Source organism: Podarcis erhardii (genome assembly GCF_964252035.2).
Source record: "Podarcis erhardii genome assembly, chromosome: 15".
NCBI lineage: Eukaryota > Metazoa > Chordata > Lepidosauria > Squamata > Lacertidae > Podarcis > Podarcis erhardii.
In genome coordinates, this window is record NC_138505.1 from 4,982,738 (window position 1) to 5,008,402 (window position 25,665).

Here is a 25,665-nt window from a genome sequence, read left to right on the forward strand (position 1 = left end):
GACGAGGACGCAGGAGACCACTAGGTGTAGCGTCTTGGGCCGACCACTCCCTCTCAGCCTAGGCTACCTCACAGGGTTTTTGTGAGGACAAAATGAGAATTATGTACACCACATTGAGCTCCTTGGAGGCAAGGTGGAACATATATATGGAACAACAACAAAAACACGTTTGAAGTACCGTATATGGCTCCTCGCTCCTCAAAGAATCCTGAGAATTGTGGATTGTTGTGGATGGTGAGAACTGTAGCCTTGAGAGCCGTAAACTACAGTTCCCAGGATTCTTTGGAGAAAGCCATGTGTTTTAAACGTGTAGATGTGACCTGCTGTAAGGAAGATGAATGATGATCCAGCAGGATGACTCTTTCTGCTGCCACCCACAATGCAGTTGGTCTTCGGTCATGCCAAGCCTTGAAATCATAACCACTTTGTTTAATGCAGTGAGCAGACTACTTGCTCAAAAGAAACAGGTAAAGAAACATGGTTGGGTTTTCCTTTTTTTTTTTTTTTTTGCTTTTAACTTCTTACCAAAGAAAAAAAAAGTTTATTATGTAAATGTAGGATGTGGGCTAAATCCCCAGCTCCTAAATCTGTTTCCAACGCTGCAATCTGCCCTCTTATCGTCCATCGAAGTCGGTGACCCCACAAGTGCTCCTTTCTCCCCATCACGGAGGTGCCTGGCTGACTTGCCTAATGTTCAAACAAACCTACTGAACTGGCAAAAAAAGAAGAACAAAAAAAGCCAAAGAGCTGCGTGTGGTTAGGAGGCTAATGGATTTGGAAAAGAGAAGCCCTGGCCGGCATACGGATTTCTTTCGACGCTTTCTCCACGGCCTCCAAGTCGGATTGTTTCCAGGGGGCATGACAAGGAAGCTAAAAAGAGCGCACGTCAAGATCCACGAACTGTTTCAGTCCAAAACAAAAACAGAAAAACCCCTAGGTAGTTTTGCTCTGTTTTTTAAAAATATTTCTTTTAATCGGATGCTGTCACACTGCAGGGAACTTGAGGGGAGAAAGTGGGCTTGGGGGGGGGCGCTTGGATGGCAGGGGGAGAGGAGCCTCCAAGGCCAAAGTCTCAGCTGAGTTCTCACTCTCCAAACTGAACACCACAAAAAGCCAAGAGCGAGAGGGGGGGGGGCCCTCTAGTCTGTGGATTCTAATACGGACTCGCTCAGAGCCAGGTCCCAGTAGTGCTCTGCTCTGTGTTTTTTAAAGTGCTCCCGTGCCATGTTCTCGGTGGGGCACTGCTTGAATTTCATCTCCCCGAAGCTGCGCTCCTTTGCTGTGCCCTGAGGGGGGGGAAAGACAAGAGGGGGTGGAATTGGGTTTAGGAGTTAAAAGGAAAAGAAAAAAGGCCACTAACGTGCTTAGCGCTGTGGACCAGGAAGTAAACACTTGAAGCTTAAACTGGTTTAACCAGGACGACCCTCCAAACAAAACAGAGTTCTGGGGAGGAGGCTGGCAATCCCAAGAATAGGCTCAGTATCTTTTCACAAACTGTCTGGTGGCCACACCTGGGACATTGCAGTGGGTGGGAGGGGAGATACAGGCAAGATATTGGAAGAGGGGGGGTCCAACAATTTCAGCGTGGCCCAGAAAATGAAGTGCAAAGACCCAGCAATTTAAGTGGATACTTACCTCCCAAACCAGAGAACATTTGTTTGACTTTTTCACAGACTCCTCGTCGGATTCGTCGTCATCTGAAGAAAGGAAAACCGGGGTGGGGTGGGGGGGAGAGAGAGAAGGCTGTGCTTAAAGCTGAACACTATTGGACTATCAGCCTGAAGGAGGGCTTTTTCTCAAGTGCTGCACGCATCAGACTGGGACCTCTATTTGGTAAGTAGATTCCAAAAATCAACTAGTACCGTATTTTTCGCCCTATAGGATGCACTTTCCCCCCTCCAAAAATAAGGGGAAATGTGTGTGCGTCCTATGGGGCGAATGCAGGCTTTCGCTGAAGCCTGGAGAGCGAGAGGGGTCGGTGAGTACCGACCCCTCTCGCTCTCCAGGCTTCAGGAAGCTATCCGCAAGCCTTGCAAGCCCGGTGGGAGGTCCCGCGGGCTCGCATGGCTTGCGGGCAGCAGGCTGCAGCCCAAAAGCTCAGGGGACAGCGGGGAGGCGGAGCGCCGCCACCCCGCTATTCCCCGACCTGATCTGGAGGCTGGCGGGGGGGAGAAGCAAGCTTGCTTCTCTCCCCCCCCCCGCCAGCCCCACAAACTGGCGGGATAGCGGGGAAGTGGAGCGCCACCACCCCGCTATTCCCGGACTTGGTCTGGAGGCTGGCGAGGGGGAGAAGCAAGCTTGCTTCTCTTCCCCCCCCCCCACCAGCCCCACAAGCTCGCAGGATAGCGGGGAGGTGGAGCGCCACCACCCCGCTATTCCCGGACCTGGTCTGGAGGCTGGCGGGGGGGAGAAGCAAGCTTGCTTCTCCCCATCGCCAGCACTCAAGCTCAAGGGACAGCGGGGCAAGCCGCTGCCCCACGGAGGCTAGAGAGGCTTTCCCTGAAGGCAGAAGAGGGAGATGGAGCGCTCCGTTTCCCTCTTCTAGCTTGGGGATGGCTGCGCAAACCTGGGGGAAAATAATTTTTCCCCCTTGATTCCCCCCCCCCCAAAAAATTAGGTGCGTCCTATGGGCCGGTGCGTCCTATAGGGCGAAAAATACGGTACATGAGAAGAGCCTGCTGGACCGGGGCAATGAGTCGTCTAGTCCAGCATCCTGTTCTCACAGTGGCCGATCAGATGCCCCAAAGGCAGGACCCAAACACAAAAGCCCTCTTCTCCCCTCCTATGGTTATACAGAAGCCTTGCTGCTTCTGACCATGGAAGTAGAACACAGTCATCATGACTGGGAGCCATTGATAGCACTCTCCTCTGATCAAAAGGCCTTGTGGCTATTGGTTATTTTAAAATGCTCTGATTAGTGTTTAGAGTTTTGATCTGTTGTCAACTGAGAGAGTGGAACCACAATTATATATGAGATCTTTATTGTCATTGTCCCACACAGAACAATGAAATTGAAAATCAACATAAAACATTCAAAACCCCCTAAAAACTCTGAAACCCCATTTTAAAATACAATATACCATAGAGACTCCTTATGCTGCGTTTAGAACCAGAATTGCATTTGCGTAGAAACTGTTTCTCAGGCGGCTAGTCCTGGTCTTTATAACCCTATGCCTTCTTCCAGAAGGCAGAAGCTGAAAGAGATCGTTTCCGGGGTGCGTACTACAGTGGTGCCCCGCAAGACGAATGCCTTGCAAGACGAAAAACTCGCTAGACGAAAGAGTTTTCCGTTTTTTGAGGTGCTTCGCAAGATGAATTTCCCTATGGGCTTGCTTCGCAAGACGAAACGTCTTGCGAGTTTGTTTCCTTTTTCTTAAAACCGCTAAGCCGCTAATAGCCGTGCTTCGCAAGACGAAAAAACCGCAAGACGAAGAGACTCGCGGAACAGATTAATTTCGTCTTGTGAGGCACCACTGTATCCTGCGCTATTTCTGCAGCTTTCTTATAGCACCTGTTTTATTTTAAATCACCATTTAAAATAAATACTATACTCCCTTATGCTGGGCATAAGAGGGTTATGCGAGTGGGGTGGGTTATGCGTGTCCTTACCATCTCCTTTTGTATTTGATGTCTGCTCATCCCACTTTATTCGATGCAACATGAGCCGTTTGAATTTTTTCTGTGCTTTAGGGCCTAGGAGGGAAGAGAAAGATCACCGAGGGCCATTTTAATTCTGAAGGGAGTGTGGGCAGTCAGCCAAAAAAGCAGCATTGTTATGTTATTGCGAAAGGTTCTAATAAAGCGGCAAGATCGCCCACATCCTTTGAGCGCATTTTGAACACGAGGGTTGGAAAAAATGCTCTGTGAAAGGGTTGGGTGGGAGAACGGAGTCTTGGAAAGCCATGCTGCACATCCAACCCGCACACCTTCCTGCAAGCCCCACAGGTTCCCTGGAGAACGTCCTTTGATAAAAGCTCCCCACTGCAAAGGATTATCCTGCAGCGAGGAATTCCATGCGTTACACTGGGGCTGCATGAAACAGGCGGCTCCCTTTCAGGCCTGGTTCTGCTGCCGAGTGATTCCAGTGGAGGAACCCACGTCCCAGAACACGTAAACCAAGCACAACCCAGCCTCGCTCGCCTCACCTCCTTCTACCACCACCACATTGACATCTTTGTGTAAAACCACAACTCCTGTTAGGTACAGCTGGCCGGCGTTCGCTTCAATTTTGAATTTCTTTGCCGGATTGCTTAGATTTCGGACTCTGAGAGAGAGAGAGGGAAGAGATGTTTAAAATTTTTATTTTTTTTACCAACAACCAAAACACAAACAGTGAAACACAAACCCCCCAGGCGGCTGATACAATGGGTATACATAATCAATAATAACATATTCAAATCAACCATATGTACAATTTTATATACGTTAACACTCCTCCATCCACAAGGTTTATTTAATTTTTTACATTTTAATTGCCCCAAATTGTTTAAACCTACCCTAATAATTCAGTATCTTCTCAAACCAATCCTCCTCTTTCTCACTGACCTTACACCCTTTCATTCTGAGTATCTTCACAGTTAGATAGTCTAACATTATAATATTATTCCGTTTTTTCCTCCATTGATTCACCCCTAACTCTTTTGCATTTTTCCAATTACTCGCTATAACCTATCTGGCTGCAGTTACCATCAATTTTACCCATTTATATTCCTCGTTTGTTTTTAACTCGGTGCTACTCAGACTAATAAGAACCATTAATTTAGTTAATCCCACCTTCCTACCCACAATTCCCGATATTTCTATACCAATCTGTTTCCAAAATTCATTTGGAATTTTGGAGAGAGGGAAGAGAAACATGTTAAAGCTTTTCTCTTTAAAAGCTTTCCTCTGGGTGTGGGGGGACAGGGATGTGAAGAAGGTGTGGGCAAAGGGCACAGAGAGGCCTTTGCCTCTGGGGATGGAGGAGACTCACCTATAGACAGCTACGTGGACCCCCTGTGAAATATCCTCTTTCAGCTTTTTAACCTTCTTGGCTTTCCTCTGTTCCACGGTGAGCTTCCGTGCAGCATTTGCCTCTTCGTGAGCTCTGGGGAAGCAAGATTATATATGCATTTACTTTCTCTGCTATCGTTACTGTATTTTTGAAATAAAAGCCGCCTGTGTGATGATGCATCAGCAAGGACAGAGAACTGGGTCTGGATGGTACCAATTTATGTGCACGCACACACAAACACATGCATGCACACACATCCAAACATGACAAGGAAATCAGCATCAACCTTACTTTTGCCTCTTGGCCATCTGTGCACGAACATGAGCCTCTACTTTGGTTGGGTCCTGAACAGCTTCCGTTCCCAGAACGCGCATCAGGTTAGAGATTCGTACTGCAGAGGGAGAAACGCCGACGGCATTGAGAGCAAAAGTGGAGAACGGAAAAACAGCCCTGGGGCAGCTGGATCGAGCCAAAGGGGCCCATCTAGTCCCGCACCCTGTTCCCACAGTGGCCACCCAGACGCCAAAACAGGAAGCATCTGAGAGCAACAGCACCTTTCCCCTCCCATCATTTCCAGCAATTGGTATTCAGAAGCATGTTGCCTCCAACAGTGAAGGCAGAACATCGCCACTGTGGCTCCTCTTTTCAAGTCATCCAAGTTGGTGACCACCATGGGTAGACAAACTAAGGCCCGGGGGCCAAATCATGCCAAATCGCCTTCTCAATCCGGCCTGCGGACAGTCCAGAAATTAGTGTGTTTTTACATGAGTAGAATGTGTGCTTTTATTTAAAATGCATCTCTGGGTTATTTGTGGGGCATAGGAATTCATTCATCTTTCCGCAGGGCCTGGAAGACAGAGCTGTTCCACCTGGCCTTTGGTTTGGACTCAGTCTGACCCTTACGTTTCCCTCCCCTTATTGTTTTGATTTATGGCTATTATTAAAATGAGGCTGCATTTTAAATTGTATTTTTAACCTGTATTTTAAATTGTTGTTTTCCCCCTTCCCCTATTACGTTTTTATTGTAATTTTACTGGTGTTAGCTGCCCTGAGCTTGGCTCTGGCTGGGGAGGGCGGGGTATAAATAAAAAATTCTTCTTCTTCTTCTTCTTCTTCTTCTTCTTCTTAATATAGTCCCCCAAAAGGTCTGAGGGACAGTGGAAAAAGTATGCTGACCCCGGGTGACCACCATGCCTGTATCTCGTGGGAACCGGTTTCAGAATTTAATGAAGTGCTGCATGATGGAAGTCCTCCATTTTGTCTTTCCACATTCAGCATCACTGGATAGCCCCCATCCTGAGTTCTAGTATTATGTGTTAGAATTCCAACTTCAAGCTTCAGGGTTTTTGTTTTTTTTTTAATCTCTCTCCCTCTCTCAACAGAAGCCCCACCTGTCCACTACAAAAATCCCTACCTTTTGGTTCAGGAGGCGGCATGAGGCCTAATCTCACTTTCTCCTGCAACTCCTTCTGCGCTTCCCTCCTGGTCTGGCGCCGTAGTTTCTTCTGCTCTTTTTTGGTGAGGTAGACCCCCAGGGTCACCGGCATGTCACTGTCCACTGGGGTCGGGGTGGGGGACACACATCACAATGACAACGAAGCAGAAATACAGTCAGAGACAAGCAGGGTTTTCTCCTTTCAGAATGGGGCTCACCCACCAAGCTTGTTCCTTCCCACCTCCGTTATAATTACTTAGAGTTGTTGCTCACTTAAACGTCTCTGAGTGGCTTACAACACTTTTAAAAACATGAAAATAAACACATTATACCTGTAACAGCAGCAGGAAGCTTTGGCAGGAAGCTTATTCCCTCCCACACCTTTGTGTGTGCTTCATTCTATGAGATTTTTAGACTGTTTGGTGTCTGGGAATAATAATTTATCATTTGTACCCCGCCCCTCTGGCTGGGTTTCCCCAGCCACTCTGGGTGGCTTCCAACAAAGATTAAAGTGCGGAATATTGAGTATGGTGCCTGTGATATTATAGGATCCTTTTTTCAAAAAATTAGGCCCCCTTTCCCAATATCCACACATTCCCCATACTGTTCAGTTCCTCAAAGACCACTGATCTGAAGACTGGGGGGTGGGAGGCAAATAAGATATTTGCTCCCACAGAGCTTCCTGCACTGGTTGTGGGTGGATTGTGAGATACAGCAGCAGTAGCAGGAAGGTCATGCCCTGTGTGGGGTTGACACCTAGCTACTAAAGCAGTCAATCCTAAGCAAGGAGATTGGAGCATCAGGCGAACATCCCCCACACAGCATTCCCCTGTTGTACGGCCTATTGGATCATTTCCTATTTCACTGTGTTTCACTGCAAGCTACCTCGAGAACTGTGGTTAGTAGGCAGCGCACAAACACTCCTAAATAAATAAAATGAGCTGGGGCTTTTAGACTCACCAAGCTCTTCGTTCCCTGGGGACAGAAAGGGTGGGGGTTAAGGAGAGTGGAGCAGGGTTTGGCTCTGCACCCATCTGTTCTGCTTCCAATCTTCTTGTCTCTACGGAATCCGCTCTCCCCCCGATGTAGAAGCAAAGAGATGGAGCGTGCTCACCTGGAGGGTTTAGCTGAGCTGGGTGCTCCACTAGGTTCGTGATGCCAAAATAGTCCTCTTTTTTAAGCGAATCGGCGGCTTTTCTGAAACAGGAAGGAGAATTCACACAGTTGCGGGTGACGACCCAAGAGGAGGGTGCTCCTATTCTTAACCTATTCTGATCATCACACCGCTTATGCCTGCTGCAAGGAGCTGAGGCTTGGAGGGCTAAGTGCTCATCTAGGAAAACCCTCTCTATGGCAGTGCCCCAGCTGTCACCTCAGAATAGCTAGCTTGGGAGCTAAAGGCCCCTGGCTTGATTTTCCCCCATCAAACGCCCAAGTTAACTATACTGCTGTGCTGCGTTGTGTTCTATTAGCTTGGCTGCCGACATGGATTAAGTCCAGTGGAAAGCTCCAGTTTGGGAACGATCTCAGCAGGGCTGGCACCTGGTGCCAAATTTAAAAAGCAGGCCCTGCTGGAAAAAAATGAAGAGCTCCCCTGAACAACAAGGGCTTCACCTGCTCTATTCCTGATGTCACAGGACGCCGGGCGAGCCCCTGCAACTTAAAACAGCCGTGGCCTAGTGCACTTTATTTGGCCCATGAGCCAAGGGCTCCCCATCCCTGCTCTACAGCAGAGACAGAGGAATCTGTAGCACACTGGAATTTGTGGGACTACAACTCCCACCATCCCCTAACCGCTGGCAATGCTGAGTACTGGAGTATTGGAATACTACAGATCCGTTCGCACCCCACACTTAAAAAGTGAATGCATTCAGTTCTTTGAAGAAATGTGGTCTTACAAATTCAGGAAAGAAATTCAGCAGGCAGCAAGAAGGGTGCACTCACCCCAGAATTAATTCTAGCCTAGAGATTTAAGAGCTGAAAGGCAGAGCAACTCACAAATCGATGCCATTGGGTATGATGTAGGAGTCCCACCACTCCACCTCGGGGGTGTCCCCTTCCTTCAGCTCCTTCTTGGGGGTGATAAGGGCCAATTTGGTCGAGGTGTGGATTCCGGTCTTCTTGGCAGCTTGAGAAATCTCGGCCTGGAGTTTTTCCAACTGGGCCTGAGGGAGGCAGAAGGGTTTTCAGGGAGGTGCACGGAAGAGAAATAAAACGCCTAATTCAAAATACAAACTGCCCTATAAGCGCCAGTTCTCTCTGACGGGGCTTTCTAAGTATCCATGGCAAGGGTGCTTCTGGAGAAGTCAAAGGCCCCCAGTGCAGTGGGCCTGATCCAGCCGTCGCCAGCATCAGCCTGATAAAGAACCATTTGTCTGTTCACCTGCGGCGAATACGCACTGCCAGCAGGTGAAGTTTAATGTAGTTATTTATTTTAGGTTGTTTTTAAGAAGGATATTCTGCTCTCCACTCCCTAAGAAATATATTTTCCTTAAGAGCAAGCAAGCAAGAGTACCATGCTATCTATATACACGGGTTGACTGTGACTCAGACTTCGCCTTCCCAGGACAAGAGAAAAGCGTCCGCTTCTGCTGAAGTCCTGCTTACGGGCTTGCTTCCCTGTCCCTTTCTACAAGTTTTGACTTGTAATTAATTTGCTAAGGGGTTGCTGGGAATTGCAAATCTGCGAGGGATAAACTACAGTGCTCAGAATTCTTTCAGAGAGAGAAATGTGCCTCGAATATGCTTCAAAGGGATCGTGTGTGTGCAACACCTCAGTACACTGGTACCTCGGGTTACATATGCTTCAGGTTAGACTCCGCAAACCCAGAAATAGTACCTCGGGTTAAGAACTTTGCTTCAGTGGCAGCAGGAGGCCCCATTAGCTAAAGTGGTGCTTCAGGTTAAGAACAGTTTCAGGTTAAGAACGGACCACCAGAACAAACTAAGTAGTTATCCTGAGATACCACTGTACAGTCATACCTCTTGTTATGTTTGCTTCAGGTTAAATCTTTGCAGGTTGCGTCCCGCAGCGACCCAGAAGTACCGGAAAGGGTTACTTCCGGGTTTTGCTGCTCGCGCATGTGCAGACGCTCAAAATGACGTAACGCGCATGCGCAGATGCGGCAAATCATGACCCGCACACGCACAGACACGGGTTGCGTTCTGCTCATGTTGCGAACGGGGCTCCGGAACGGATCCCATTTGCAACCAGAGGTACCACTGTATAAGGCAGGTCCCTATGTTCCTTCCATGGTCAGAGGCAGTGATCCTTCTGAACACCAGTCGCTGGAAACAACAGGAGGGGAGACTTGCTCTTGTGCTGGGGTCCAGCTTACGGGTTTCCTACAGGCATCAGTGCAGGGGACACCATTCCTGCTAAAGAATGTGGGGCCCCTTTGGCCTAATCCATCAGACTCTTCCTATCTATACCCTGCTCCCGCTCTCTATGATGCCCCTTCGCAGGATGTTGGGTGTGGGGGTTAGGTCCGCTTGCCAGAAGGAAAGCGCTGTACCTTCGTCCGCAACCTCTGGGCGATTTTTTCGAATTTGCCCTTGTCGTGGAACTTGAAGGTCCGCTTCGGCCGCTGGGCCGGGGTGATGTAGACCCGGGGGTCGAAGTATGTGTTGGACTCCATGTCCTCAGAAGGCTTCTCCTTCAGCTGCTGCTTGAACTGCTCCCTCTTCACGGCCCGGATGTTGGCCTTGAGGGTGGGCATGCGGTGTGTCAGCTCCACCTCCTTGCCGGTGGCATCCACCGTGCGGCCTTGCTCGTCCAAGATCAGCGGCGTCGGCTTGGTCTGGTCCTTCAGCTCCACTTTCCTGGGCCAAGACATCCCCAAGGCAAACTCTGGTTACAAAGCAGCCCTGGCCAACGGCCCTGATCCCACTGGCTACGGGGCAGGAGTCTCAAGCCTGTTCAGCCTGAAATAAAGCCTACGGTACAAGGGATTCTGGGAAGCCACCTCCCACAAAGAAAGCCCTGGGCCCTTTTTTGCCTGTTGGGGTTGTGTACAGAAAGAATCTGTAGGATTTCTGACTCTCGACTACTCCCCCACCCCCGCCACCAACTAGGCTGCTGAAATAAAGCTTTGAAGGTGGGCAAGGGAAGGCCTTTGTGTGGAAGGACTGCGATTTCCCAGCTCTGCTTCTAAAAGCAAATTTCTGGGCTAAGATACCGGTAGAATTATGGAACGGGGCATCTCTCAAGTGCACGTCCTCTGCCCCAACCCCACTTTCTAAGCCACTATTTTCCCACTTGAACCCAGCTGGTGGGGCTCGGGGGGGGGGAGGGTTCTAGGAAAAACAACAACACAAAATAGATCTCACAAGTCTGAAGTCTGCCCACCCACACTTTAGAACAGGGGTAGGGAACCTCTGGCCTGGGTGCCAAATGTGGCCCCTCCAGGCCTTGCTAGCTGCTCCTTGGGACACAGACAAGCCATCCCCCCAAGAAAAACACCCCTTGCTGGCTCTCCTCCACACCCAGCCTCCTTGAGGGGCTTTGGTGTGAAATGTGACAGTTCCATATTCACAATTTACATGAGTATATGATTTTCGACTGGGGCCGGAGGGAGAGATTTGTAGCATTGATGGGTGGGCAGATGCAGCCTCCTGTATGAGGCGAGGGAAGAATCACGCACCCGTTGCCCTGTCCACTTTGGCCTCCGACCTCAGGGAGTTCCCCAGGAGGGTCATGTGACTTGGCAACGGTTCCCCACCCCTGCTTGAGACACTTCTCTTGGGGTCACATTTGCCAGGAAGGGCTGGCTGCTACTGGCTTACCGCGTACAAGGGGCAAATCCCTGTGTGATGGGACATTTCTGCCCATGTGATCCATTTCTGTCCAATGAGAAAAAACCATTCAGTGGCGTTTCATCAGGCTTTTCAACTTTGCAGACCAATAAAATCGAGAAAGAAAAAAAGAACACAAACAAAGCAAGCAAAGCGAAAATACACCCCACACCCCATCCGCCCCCCCCGGGCAAAGTGTTGCGATACTCACGGCGGGGCGATCCCCATGGCGTGCAGGTTGGCCAAGCCAACCATGTTGGTGTTGCCGATCAGGCCAGGCTTCAGGGCCAGCTGGGCCTGGATCCGGGCCTGCAGCTCGGCCGCCTTGCGGGCCTTCTCAATGGCGTCGTTCATGAAGGTGGCCGCCTGCGAGGGCTGGATGGTGTTGCCAATGGGGAGGCGCTCCGGCTGGGCGGTGGTTGTCGGGGCTTTCGGCTGCAGAGGGAGAGAGGGGAGTCACTGGCTGGAACAGCGGGCAGGCAGGGCTGACTCTGAGAGAGTGAGATACACTCCTGAGAGAGTGAGATACAGCCTCGCCTCCCTTGCGAAAGGGCGCGAAGCCGTAAGAAGGGGGCGAGGAGAGGGAAACAGACAGGGAGGCACGAGCTGGAGAAGTTGGGAACCCCGGGCTGGGAACCCCGGGCTGCATCCTGCAAGTTGGGAACCCCGGGCTGCATCCGGCGCGAGTCACCCTCCAGCTCCCATGGTGGCCTCTCCCTCCACCCCAAAGTGTCACCACAGGGGCATCTGAAGGACCATCTTGCCCTGGGGGGAGTGGAGAAAAAGCAGTATCATCCCCCCCCCAACAACAAGTTGTCTTTTCCATTCTACTGTAACTTAAAAAAAACAACCCACTGATACTCCCCCCACAAAGCAGGAATCAAATACAGTGGTGCCTCGCAAGCCGGAAAACCCACTAGACGAAAGGGTTTTCCGTTTTGGAGGTGCTTCGCAAAACGAATTTCCTATGGGCTTGCTTCGCAAGACGAAAATGTCTTGCGAGTTCCTGCGGGGTTTTTTTCCTTTCCCCCCTCTTTTTCTAAGCCGCTAAGCCGCTTATCAGCTGATCCGCTAAGCCGCTTATCAGCTGATCCGCTAAGCCACTAATAGCGCTAATCCGCTAAGGGGCTTGCTTCGCAAGACGAAAAAACCGCAAGACGAAGAGACTCGCGGAATGGATTCTTTTCGTCTTGCGAGGCACCACTGTAAAGAATTAAAAATGGTTGCAATCAACTTGTGTAAATGGCTTTCTGAGGTCAGCCTGCAAAGCAGGATCAAAATGCTGTAAATAAGCAGGTAACAGTTCTACTCAAGAGTAAACCCACTGAAGTGAACACACAGCTAACTGAAGTCCATTCTACTCTTAGCAGAACTTAGTGGGAGACAACCCCCGGCTTCTACAGCTCAGAAACCTTTTTCTGAACTTAGAGCAATGTTACTGAACTCCCTCTTTCTAATCTTTTTTTGCGGCCAGTGCATAAAACGCCACTTTATTTCAAGTCTGTATTGATGAGGGGTTTTGGTGCCTACCGTCTGCGATGCTCAAAGTGGGACCCTCCCATGACTTCAGTATTTCATGCCCACAAACTCAAGTATGGATGTGCCTTGGGAGAATTAAATCTCAGGAGGGGCTCAGCTCTGCAGGACCACCAGTGCAATGGCTTGTGCAGGCTGCAACAAGGCTGTACCTGTGGGGCAGGGGGACTGATGAAACTCAGCTGCTTTTTCCTCTCTTCAATCTGACGTGTGGCAGCTTCCATCATCTGCTTGATCTGAAAGAGGGAAGAAGGGGAAAGGTGTTAGAACTGGACCCAAACAGCCTGTCTTGGTATAAGGCAGCTTAATAATAATAATAATTTATTATTTATACCCCACCCATCTGGCTGAGTTTCCCCAGCCACTCTGGGCAGCTCCCAATCAAGTGTTAAAAACAATACAGCATTAAATATTTAAAACTTCCCTAAACAGGGCTGCCTTCAGATGTCTTTTAAAGATAGGATAACTGCTTATTTCCTTCACATCTGGTGGGAGGGCGTTCCACAGGGCGGGTGCCACTACCGAGAAGGCCCTCTGTCTGGTTCCCTGTAGCTTTGCTTCTCGCAATGAGGGAACTGCCAGAAGGCCCTTGGCACTGGATCTCAGTGTCCGGGCTGAACAATGGGGGTGGAGACGCTCCTTCAGGTATATAGGACCGAGGCTGTTTAGGGCTTTCAAAGTCAGCACCAACACTTTGAATTGTGCTCGGAAACATACTGGGAGCCAATGCAGATCTCTCAGGACTGGTGTTATGTGGTCCCAGCGGCCACTCCCAGTCACCAGTCTAGTGTCCATGTAAAAAGCCAGGCCCCATGAACTTTTGGTCCACAAACAGCTGGAAATCCACAGGCGCACTGATTACGTTTATATTCTACCTTTCCGCCAAAGAGCTTGAGATGCCACATCTGGTTAACCCCTTCCTCCCTGCCCATGTTGTTTGATCCTCACCACCCCTACAAGCAGGGTGGATAAAAATCAATGATTTTTTTAAAAAAAGTAGAAATCAATGATTTTTTTAAAAAGTAAAAATCGGATTTTTAAAATTTAAATACATTTTTTAAAATTTAAGTCAAATGTTTTTATTTAAATTGGATTTTTTAAATAAAATGCTTTTGGAGGAAGAATCTTTCTAAAGATAGTTTTCTATTTAAGTTACGTTATAGTTCAAAGGCTATTCATCAGGAAATAAGGATTTGTTTTAAGTTTTTCATGTGTGCTAAAACTCAGTCTAAGTTTTTTTTGTTTAAAGTTTAACCACATCCATTAACAAACATTGATACATATGCTATATTATTGTTTTAGTTAAATAAATTGTTTAAATTGTTATTAAGGAAATGATTGTTTTCTCCTTCCAATAAAGTACAGCAGAAAAGTTGTCCAAATATAAACAGTTCACTTATTAAACCTCACAATAATTTCATAATTATCTGTCAGTGTATTTCTAATAGTATAGCCAAATCAGTAATTTTTGATATAACTGTAAAAACTACTCTGAAAATTTATTATTCCAAAAATGAAACCTTCATCTGCTTGTAAATATTAAGATTATACCAGCAAGAATGAGTCTTTCCGTAAAAAAAAAGAAGAAGGATTTAAATCAAGTCTTACTGACTCATGATTTAAATCGATTTGATTTAAATCAAATCCACCCTGTCTATGAGGCAGCTAGGATAGCCCAAGGTCATCTGGTGCCTGTGTGAGGATATGTACTCCAGCTCAACAGATGTGCTATCCCAGCAAGCTGATTGTGTTACTTTTATTGTTGTTATCCGCTCTGAGCCCGGCTTCGGCTGGGGAGGGCGGGATATACCATATTTTTTGCTCTATAAGACTCACTTTTTCCCTCCTAAAAAGTAAGGGGAAATGTGTGTGCGTCTTATGGAGCAAATGCAGGCTGCACAGCTATCCCAGAAGCCAGAACAGCAAGAGGGATTGCTGCTTTCACTGTGCAGCGATCCCTCTTGCTGTTCTGGCTTCTGAGATTCAGAATTTTTTTTTTCTTGTTTTCCTCCTCCAAAAACTAGGTGCGTCTTGTGGTCTGGTGCGTCTTATAGAGTGAAAAAATACGGTAAATCAAATTTTATTATTATTATCACCACTGTCCCCGACAAGCACTCCATGCCTTGCCTCTCCTCCTTTGAGACCAACCTGCAGCTTGGTTAGCATCCCAGGGCTTTCAGTTGGGGGTCCGGGGATCACCTCGGGCTCCTCCTCCACTTCTTCAAAGCGTGGGATGCGTCGCTTCTTCACCCCTGAAGATTCCTTTGAAATCTCAGAGTCATCCCCAAACACGTCCTATAAGCAAAGAGGGCAGAGGAAACTTTGACAGTGACCAGAACCTAGACACCCAAGGAAGCACAAGCCAGCTGAAGCCACGTGACTAATGTAGCCTTCACGTGGAACTTTCACAGCAAAGAATTATCCTTCATACGATAGGCTAAAGGCGTAACACATCATCAACAACCAACCCACAGCTTCTTGAGCACCTCATCTGCTTTCAGGGGAAACAAGTTTCTGGTCCTCATGAGTTCAGGCAAAATTGCAAGGGGGAAACACCATATCCTACACACACACACACACGAATTTTTAAAGCTTCACACAGCACTTTCTGAAAAGTTTGCTCTGGATACTTTTAAGATGCTATTAATCACTAAAATACAGTGGTGCCCCGCAAGACGAATGCCTCGCAATACGGAAAACTCGCTAGACGAAAGAGTTTTCCGTTTTGGAGGTGCTTCGCAAAACGAATTTCCTATGGGCTTGCTTCACAAGACGAAAATGTCTTGCGAGTTCCTGCGGGGTTTTTTCCCTCCCCCCCCCCTTTCCTAAGCCGCTAAGCCGCTTATCTGCTTATCCGATAAGCCGCTAAAAGCCACTAATGGGCTTGCTTCGCAAGACGAAAAAACCGCTAGACAAAGACTCGCAGAACGGATTCTTTTCATCTTGCAATGCATTTGGTACAGTGGCTTAAAATAGGCATTTTTGCAAACACATTTCAGCTTCTGCTTTCTTCAGTCTAAGAAGCAGCCAAAGAATGTGAAAACTGAAGCATTTTGCTATAAAAGCATTAATATATTTTGTTGTTATTATTATCTATATAATACACACACACAATTTTAAACGCATTGCTGTCAGCAGAGAAACCCTTTCACACAAGGAGCAGTGTTAATCTAAACCTGCGTGAGATTTTACGTTCCTCCTCCCACCCTCTGAAAGCATTTTTGTGCTGACAGAACGTGGTCTCTCGCAGCACCACCCATGTCCTCCTTACTCCACTGGGCCAAGGGAAGCAAATTTCTCCCCGCTGTGTCTTAGGACAAGGACACGGCTGATTGTGGGGAGAAGCAGCTATGATCAGCAAACAAAAACACGGCACGCATAGATACACAAATCCAAACCACCTGCAAGCCTTAGCTGAACTGCTTTCATTGCTATTATGGACCAAATTCTACATGGATGGCTCCTCATACAAACAGGGAGCTTTGAGGCACACCTACCAGTTCAAGAGAAACAGCTTGGCCACAGCAATTAATTATTTGTACTCTAAAGAAATGTACAGTGGTGCCTCGCAAGACGAAATTAATCCATTCCGTGAGGCTCTTCGTCTAGCGGTTTTTTCGTCTTGCGAAGCAAGCCCATTGACAGCTTAGCGGATTAGCGCTATTATGGGTTTAGCGGCTTTTAGCGGATCTGCTGATAAGCGGCTTATCAGCGGATCAGCTGATAAGCGGCTTAGGGCTTAGGAAAAGGGGGGGGGGAGGGAAAAAACCCCGCAGGAACTAGCAAGACATTTTCATCTTGCAAAGCGAGCCCATAGGGAAATTCGTTTTGCGAAGCGCCTCCAAAACGGAAAACCCTTTCGTCTAGCGGGTTTTCCGTCTTGCGAGGCGTTCGTCTTGCGGGGCACCACTGTATGCTTTTAAAGTCTCCTAAAATCTCTAACAAGTCAAGATTTAAGGGCTGAGAAGAAGGCAGATGTAGGAAGAAGACCAATAAAGAATGAAAGATGCACACACTTTCTGTTGCCATTAAGGAAAAAGGACTTTTCTCTTGAATTTTTAGGCATTTCAACACACAACACTCCCTGGAAGAAGAAAATGCAGCGAGGTGGTATTGCCATCCCCACAGCCAGATGTGAAACTCTGCTGCCTTCATAACGAAAGAGGATGAAGCGTTGATCTCACCTTCAGCTCCCTCTTCCGGTTCCGGTCGCTGTTGGATTTGGAGTGCCGGGAGCTCCGGCCTTCCTCCACGGCCTCAAAGAGCTTGTCCACAAACCGCAGAGTGGAGTCATCCAGAAAAGGCTTCAGGTGATCTGTGGGGGCGGAAGAGTGAGGTGGGGGCAAGAGAGATAAGCAATCTAGGCCATGCCTGCACTTTTCATTTAAAGCACTATTACACCGTTTTACACAGCCATGACTTCCTCATCCCCAAAGAATCCTGGGAACTGTAGTTTATAAAGTATGCTGACAGTTGTTAGAAGAAATGCCCTATTGCTGTCACAGAGTTATAATTCCCACAATGGTTTAACAATCAATTCCTCTTCCCAGAGAACTCTGGGAACTGAAGCTCTCTGAGGGAAATGGGCGGGACCCTCCTGACAACTCTCAGCACCCTTTGTAAACTACAATTCCCAGAATTATTTGGGGAAGCCACGACTGTTAAAGTGGTGCAATACTGCTTTAGCTGTACAGTGCGGATGTGTCCCTGGAAGCAACTGCATGCAAATATAAAGAACTCCACTGCAACAATATTGCTTTTTATTCATTTGTTAGCTGTACCATAAGGAAGCTTACAATTTAAATATAAAACAAGGCATGAAACCATTTTACCAAATAAATAACACAAAACTCATTAAGCAGCCACCCACCCAAAGCTTTAAAAGGCAATTAAGGAAATTGATTCCACATGAGGTAAGGCAGATTCCATCTCACCTTCTAGACGAATCATATTTGTTTCCATAATATATTAAGCTTGTTATCCCAAAGTCTCAAAGTGACTTACAACACATTGAGAAACATAAGTGCATATTGGGCTGGATGGACAATCACTTTGTCCAGCGGTACCTTGGTTTATGAACTTAATCCGTTCCAGAAGTCCGTTCTTAAACCAAGGTGTGCTTTCCCATAGCAGCGGGGAACTCAATTTACAAATGGAACACACTCAACAGGAAGCGGAACATGTTCTGCTTCCAAGGCAAAGTTCACAAACCAAAACACCTACTTCCGGGTTTGCAGCGTTCTTAATCCAAGTTGTTCATAAACTAAGCTGTTCTTAAACCAAGGAACCACTGTATGTTCATATAGATGAGTTACTAAAGCGTGAAATATTTTGGGGTTGGTTGGCAAGGATAAAATCAGCAGGGGCATGAGAATTTAACAAGCTACAGAGGAACTCAATTCTCTGCCCCCAGGCCAACCTCAGGAGTTGGCTCCAAGGACCTACCGGCAGCTTTCTTCTTGTCCATCCCCTTCCCAACGCAGTTCAAGGCGGCAGTCACCACAGTGGGTTCCGAGAAGCCAAGGACTCGCTTCACAGTCTTCTCCACCCATGGCTTCAGCTCGTCCAGCTCCCGCTTGGAGAGCGCCATCTTCAGGAGAGTCTGAGTGGGCCGGGAAAGGAAAGCACATCTTGAAAAAGCTGTCACTAAGTGCTCAAAAACCAGTCACACTCACACTAGAAAGAATAGCTGTGCTCCTTTTATGTATCTTTGTACACACACCCACACCCGGCATCATCATGTCTACAGCCATCAACAAAGAAGGCATGTAATTCCTAAGCAGCATTAATTTGGGTTGTGTTCAACATTAGCCATACTAATTAGACCCATTGGCGTTAATGGGCACAATTAACTGAGGACCATCAATTTCAGTAGGTCTACTCTGAATGTAGGGACACGGTTGGCGCTGTAGTCTAAACCACTGAGCCTAGGGCTTGCCGATCAGAAGGTTGGCGGTTCAAATTCCCGCGACGGGGTGAGCTCCCGTTGTTCGGTCGCAGCTCCTGCACACCTAGCAGTTCGAAAGCACATCAAGTGCAAGTAGATAAATAGGTACCACTCTGGAGGGAAGGTAAACGGCGTTTCCATGCACTGCTCTTGTTCGCCAGAAGCGGCTTAGTCATGCTGGCCACATGACCCCGAAGCTGTCTGCGGACAAACGCCGGCTCTCTCAGCCTACAGAGCGATATGAGCGCCGCAACCCCAGAGTCATCCGCGACTGGACCTAATGGTCAGGGGTACCTTTAACATTACTCTGAGTATAGCTTAGCTGGGTATAAGCCAGCGTAACTTTCTCATAGCCTGTCAGGCTGCCTCTTCCCTCACTGTCCACCTAGGGCAGCAGAGGAAGGGGGGGAATCCTCTTCTTCCCAGCCCAAAATCCACTTCCTACTTATTGAGCGACATCTAAGAATACTCCGGACTCCAATGAGATTGCCATTTGCTACCAGATCGTACTGAACAATAGAACAAATAAACTGTCTTTGTAATATCTTCTTTTAGGCTTAAACTATCAGATTAGATCTCTCCAGGGGTTTATCTAGCTGGGGTCCAGAGAATCACAACCGGTTCTGAATGCCCAATGGAGTCTTCGGCTTGCCTTTCTTCAATGGAAGCACCCCCACCTTACCCCAGCCTCTGTGCTGCACAGCAAGAAGCTTTTCAAACTGGACAACTATCTATCTATCTATTTTCATCTATTAAATTTATATACAGAAGATCTCAGGACAGTTAACAAGATAAAAATACAGGATAAAAAGCACAATATAAACAGTTAAAACAAAAACAATACAATAATCCCCACCTCCCCACAAAGGTATTTAGAAGGCTGTAGAATATTAATCAGCCAAAGGCCTGGTTGAAGAGGAATGTTTTCACTGGGCACCTGAAGACGTAAAGGGTTGGGGGAGAGGTTGATACCTATGTGACGAAGCATACATAACAGAAATATGTGCTTTAGAACAAGGGTGGGCAAAAGGTAAATCGGGATCTGACTCCCAACAATTCAACAACTGCAAGAAAAATCACAAGTTAAAAATAAACGAGAGGGATTCAGCTAAATAGCTGCACTAGCAGGAGCCAGAGCAATGAGTGTCATTGGCACAATGCCCCCCCCAAAGTTCTTAGTCAGGAGAACCCCTGCAACAGTGTGCAGGGCTCCCCCTCTGGCAAGGAGGTATCCCTGGCGAGCAGAAAGGTTTGTGCTGATTGTATGATTATATTAGTGCAATGAACTTCACCCAATAATTATATATCATGGCTGGCCTTGTGCAAATCATTTGCCAGCCCTTGCGTTCCTGTAAAATATGATTACCTGGTTGCCAGGTCTTTCTGTGGTTCTGCTGGGTGAAGTTTTAGAGATGTAAGTGTTCAAATGTATGAACAGCTGTGTAGCCTCAGATGTAGATCTATATGCAGATACACACACACACACACACACACACACACACACACACAGTGGTGCCTCTCAAGACAAAAAGAATTCTCTTCGTCTAGCGGTTTTTTCGTCTTGCGAAGCAACCCTATTAGCGGCTTAGCGGCTATTAGCGGCTTAGAAAAAGGGAGAAAAAAAGCGAAAAAAATCGCAAGACTCGCAAGACGTTTTCGTCTTGCGAAGCAAGCCCATAGGGAAATTCGTCTTGCGAAGCGCCTCGAAAAACGGAAAACCCTTTCGTCTAGCGGGTTTTTCGTCTTGTGAGGCATTCGTCTTTCGGGGCACCACTGTATGTATATATATAGATCTATATATGTAGATCTATATGTATGCTGTGTCCATAGAATGTTTATAGGACTTCTCCCCTTGAGGCACTATTTACAACTTGCCTCTCTCTTGGTGGATCTTGGGAGCTCTACCAAAAACACAAAATAGATCCCCACAAATCTGACACCTGCCAGCCTCAGCTTTAGAGCATAACACAGGCTGAGGTCCAAAAAACAGAGGGTCCCTACCCAAGAAGGGGCCTGCAACATAAATTGGAAGATGCAGGAGACAACAGAGGCTGCCTTTATTTTACTAGAAGCCTGCACGTAATTCCCTATAGAAATACATATTATTAAATGCAGTCACAGTGGCCTGTGAAATATTGCGCACAGTTCCAATTATGCCTCCTAAAAAAATGATACTATAGCACTGCAAAAGGTTCAAGCGAAAGGAAAGCAAACTGATCAGGGGAGAGCAAAAAGGCACCTCCTCACCAATGAAAAAGGGCCAACATTCAGGACTTCCTGTCAATAGGTGTCTGGGAGGAAGAAATCATGACAGAAGATTATAAAATGATGCATGGTGAAGATGAAGTGAAGGGGGAGGTTTTTCCTCCCTATCTCATGGTACAATGCCTCAAACTGATTGGAAGTTCATTAATCACTGAGAGAATAAAGTATTTCTGCACACAGCACAATTTTTAGAAAGGAATTCATTGCCACAAGACACAGTTGTGCCTGATGTCCTTTTAGAAAAGGACTGGATGAATTCACAAGAGGAAAAGAAGGCAGCCATAAAAAACAGAACCTCCATGTTCAAAGGGAGCATATCTGAAAACACAGTGCTGGAGACGAACAACTGGAGGAGACTACTCCTTCCTTACTTCTCTGCTTGTGAACTTCACAACAGAGAATTTAGCTGGATGCTTTCCTTCTTTTCCCGCATGGGTCCCTCAGGAGCTAGCACACAGGAGAAGTTGAAGGAAGCTCAATGTGGAAAGGCAATTTATCTCTGGGGACCAATGACTTGCGAGGTTTCCAGAGGTCTCTAGACTTTTTCTTTTTGTCTGATTCAGCCAGGCTCTTCTCATATTCAATTCTTTCTCCAACAGAGCAGGTCCATGAATTGGACTGCCTGTTAGCTTCCTTCCCTAACCCAGTCTGCATAAACTACAAGTTTGTTTACAATTGGTTTGTTTTATTATGTATTCTGTGTTCTCATTTCATATTTTTATGTTGTGAACCACCCTGTAATCTTTGGATGAAGGGCAGTATAAAACATTAGTAAACAACAGCAACAAATACAATAGTACAATGGAACATCCAGGTTCAGAATCAGCATGCCTTTGAATGCCAGAATCTGAAAACAAGCCATGAAAAGGAAAAAAAGGAAAAAAAAAAAACCAGGCTGACAAGGAAGGGCAGAGGAAGGAGAAAAAATGTTTCACTCTTCAGGGAGTCCACTAGTTCTCTATGCTAGGCATATCCACTCCTGTTCCACCAGTTTGCTCACTCCTTGGCACACAATTCCTTCTCACTACAGTGGTGCCTCGCAAGACGAAATTAATCCATTCCGTGAGGCTCTTCGTATAGCGGTTTTTTCGTCTTGCGAAGAAAGCCCATTGACGGATTAGCGGATTAGCGCTATTAGCGGTTTAGCGGCTTTTAGCGGATCAGCTGATAAGCGGCTTAGGGCTTAGGAAAAGGGGGGGAAACCCCGCAGGAACTCGCAAGACATTTTCGTCTTGCGAAGCAAGCCCATAGGGAAATTCGTTTTGCGAAGCGCCTCCAAAACGGAAAACCCTTTCATCTAGCGGGTTTTCCATCTTGTGAGGCGTTCATCTTGCGGGGCACCACTGTACTACGAGACTACTGCTTAAATTCAAGACCTAACTAGGAACATCAGAATAGTTGTACAGCAGGTTCATGCCAAAGGGGGCCCATCTAGTCCATCATTATTATTTAGAGGCAAAGAGTCTCCAACCGTGGAGGCAGAACACAAACATTGTGGCGAGTAGTCATGAGGACAGCCTGCCACTCCTGTGGCAAAGAGTTCCACAGTTCAGCTATGTTCTATGTGAAGGAGCACTAGATCAATAGCATTTAACTTTCGCACATAGAAGACTCATTTTTAACCTGTACATGCATTTCTTTTCTCCTTTTTGGGGACATATACAGTGGTACCTTGGGTCCATGAACTCAATTTGTTCTGGAAGTCCGTTCAACTTCCAAAATGTTCGAAAACTAAGGCGCGGCTTCTGATTGGCTGATTGACCCCAGAAACAATGCTGACAGCCAAAACAGACATTCGGCTTCCGAAAAATGTTCACAAACTGGAACACTTACGTCCGGGTTTTTGCTGTTCGGGAGCAGATTTGTTCCGACAACTAAGCCATTCGGGAACCACGGTACCACTGTTTTTGTATGATGCTAGACATGCTATTGAAGCACAACGAGGTCGTTACCCAGACCAGCTGAAGATCAATGGACTAGATGGAATTCACTCCCATAAGAGATAGTGAGGGTCACAAAACAGGTTGGCTTTTAAAGCGGATTCTCATGGAGAAGAATAACATAATAATAGCTAATGTCAGAGAGAGTGAATGCCTCTGCATGCAAGACTGGGAATCACAAGGAGGAAGAACTAGGCATCTGGATGGGCACTGTCAGAACACAATGATGGACTGGATGGGGCCCCTTTGGCCTGATCCAGCTGCAGGCCTCTCCTTGTGTCCTTATGAGTCTCTTCACCCTCCAAATGGGGGCAGTAAATACCTCTGAATGATACCAGCTACTAGAAATCACAAGGGGAGGGGTAGTTGCTCTTGCACTCAGGACCCGCTTGCTTAGGGGCTTCCTGTTGAGGCATCTGGTTGGCCACTGTGAGAGCCGGATACAGGACTAAATGGGGGGAGGCCCTCTGGCCTGACCATTAGGTCCAGTTGTGACCGACTCTGGGGTTGCAATGCTCATCTCACTTTACTGGTCGAGGGAGCCAGCATACAGCTTCCGGGTCATGTGGCCAGCAGGACTAAACTGCTTCTGGCGAACCAGAGCAGTGCACAGAAACGCCGTTTACCTTCCCGCTGGAGCGGTACCTATTTATCTACTTGCACTTTGACGTGCTTTCGAACTGCTAGGTTGGCAGGCCCTGGGACCGAGCAACGGGAGCTCACCCCGTTGCGGGGATTTGAACCGCCACCCTTCTGATCGGCAAGAGGCTCTGTGGTTTAACCCACAGCGCCACCCGCGTCCCGGCCTGATCTAGTAGGGTCCTTCAAATGCTGTTATGGAGCTTCCGGGCCCAGTGGCACTCCATTTAACCTCCTAGGTTCTTGGGGTTATTTGACCTCTGTGAGAACAGGAGGCTGGGCTTAATAAAAACAAAAAGAAAAAACCTTTGGCCTGATCCAGCAGAAGGGCTCGTCTGACGTTCTTACCACCTCAGGATCGACCTAGCAGGGCTTCTCTTGAAAGGAACCACTGCAAACGGGGACGGAACCTCCACTTACCAGAGCAGTCTACCTGTACAGAGTCCCCAAATGCTGGGGAGAAAGGAGGACCTCCCGCCTTCAGGACCTGCTTGTGGGGCTCCCAGGAGCGAGCCTGGCAAACCCACCTCGGCCTGACCCACAGACCCCCAAAATAGCACCCCCTCCTGAGAGGGGGAGAGGAGGCCCCCAACCCCTCCCCCAAGGAGGAAAGGCCACGCCCCCTGCCGGCCCCCAAATCCCCTCAAGCGGCCCCCTGCCGGCCCTTCTCCTTCCTCGCCCTCCTCTCACTCACCGGGCGGCGGAGGGGCGGCCCTCCCTCTTCCTCGTCCTCCTCGGCCAGGCAAGGGAAAAGGCCGCGCCACAGAACTCCCACGGACGGAGACGGAACGTCGTCGGCGCGCTCGGGCCGGAAGCGGAAGGCGCGCTCGGGAAACGGAAGTGGCCCCGAACCATAGAGGTGCCGGGCTTCTCCCCGCCGTTCCCTCGCGCTTCGAAAGTCTTAGGGAGAGTCTCCGCGTTTGGAGGCGGGACTTCCGGGCGGCCCGCCTCCGACGCCATTTTGTCTCGGCTGGCGGCGGGGGCCGCCCGCTGGTAACCATGGCGACGGCTAAGCCCTCAACCGCCCATCCTTCCCCGCTGATTTCTATCGCTGTGTGATACCAAAAACCAAACCAAAACAAAAAAGCCATTATAAAACCCGGAGGCGTTTAAAATTACAAAACACGTTATAAACCAATAAGGCGGCTGCATGTTTAAAACAGCCCTACGGTGCTGTCGGCCGCCGCCAACCCTGCGTCGCGAATGGAATGGCGCATAACAGCCCTGCCGTGTAGGCCGCTGATCCAGATGGGCGGGTTACAAATAATAAATAAGAATAAGAATAATAAGAATGAGAATAAGAATGAGAATAATAATAATAATTATTATTATTATTATTATTATTATTATTATTATTATCATCCTGAATTGAAAACCATGATGGATGAGGCAGTTCATACCCTGGGAGGAAGGGTGGGATATATATTGAATAAATAAAGTGATAACAATGGATTGCCTTGATTGATCCTATACAGTGGTACCTCGGGTTAAGAACTTACCGTATTTTTCGCTCTATAACACACACCTGACCATAAGACGCACGTAGTTTTTAGAGGAGGAAAATCCGTAGGCATGCCACCCGTAGGCATTTCCTCCATAACACGCACAGACATTTCCCCTTACTTTCTAGGAGGAAAAAAGTGAGTGTTATGGTGCAAAAAATACGGTAATTCGTTCCGGAGGTCCGTTCTTAACCTGAAACTGTTTTTAACCTGAAGTACCACTTTAGCTAATGGGGCCTCCCGTTGCCGGCGCCGCGCAATTTCTGTTCTCATCCTGAAACAAAGTTCTTAAGCATTGCTGTCAACCTTCCCTTTTTTTGCGGGAAATTCCCTTATCCCAGCGCTGTTTCCCGCTGCTATCCCGGATTGTTAGATATCTAGTAGACTGTCCCTGGGACAGGTAAGGCTGCTGATCCCTTATTTTCAAATCTGAAAGTTGACAGCTATGTTCTTAACCCGAGGTACTATTTCTGGGTTAGCAGAGTCTGTAAGCTGAAGCGCCTGTAACCCGAGGTACCACTGTATTGTAAATGGGGGCTTACAATAGCCCCATTGTGGAATCCCGCGATGCAAACCCTGAAATGTAGGCCATTGGCCGCATTTAATAAAAACAT

General features: G+C 47.7%; 1 protein-coding gene across 1 annotated transcript; it reads right to left on the reverse strand.

The window, feature by feature from the left end:
• Nucleotides 1-938: 938 nt before the first annotated feature.
• On the reverse strand, nucleotides 939-24,395 carry PRPF3 (pre-mRNA processing factor 3). The gene is made up of 17 exons (XM_081841061.1): nucleotides 24,244-24,395; nucleotides 18,204-18,360; nucleotides 16,943-17,073; nucleotides 14,907-15,053; nucleotides 12,911-12,994; nucleotides 11,434-11,657; nucleotides 11,214-11,270; nucleotides 9,944-10,250; nucleotides 8,427-8,593; nucleotides 7,543-7,625; nucleotides 6,408-6,551; nucleotides 5,285-5,384; nucleotides 4,973-5,086; nucleotides 4,146-4,264; nucleotides 3,610-3,693; nucleotides 1,636-1,697; nucleotides 939-1,286 (listed from the first exon to the last, which is right to left on the reverse strand). The coding sequence occupies exons 2-17, from the start codon at nucleotides 18,346-18,348 to the stop codon at nucleotides 1,140-1,142; spliced, it is 2,115 nt and encodes a 704-aa protein (XP_081697187.1). The 5' UTR covers nucleotides 18,349-18,360; nucleotides 24,244-24,395; the 3' UTR covers nucleotides 939-1,139.
• Nucleotides 24,396-25,665: the final 1,270 nt, after the last annotated feature.

Coding starts and splice junctions, on each gene's coding strand:
- PRPF3 (XM_081841061.1), bottom strand. CDS start 18,348: ATGGCGCTCTCCAAGCGGGAGCTGGACGAGCTGAAGCCATGGGTGGAG. Junction 8,594..9,943: donor CCCAGAGGTTGCGGACGAAG/GTACAGCGCTTT, acceptor TGCCTCCCTCAG/GCCCAGTTGGAAAAACTCCA. Junction 5,385..6,407: donor GCCGCCTCCTGAACCAAAAG/GTAGGGATTTTT, acceptor CTCCCTCTGCAG/TACGAATCTCTAACCTGATG.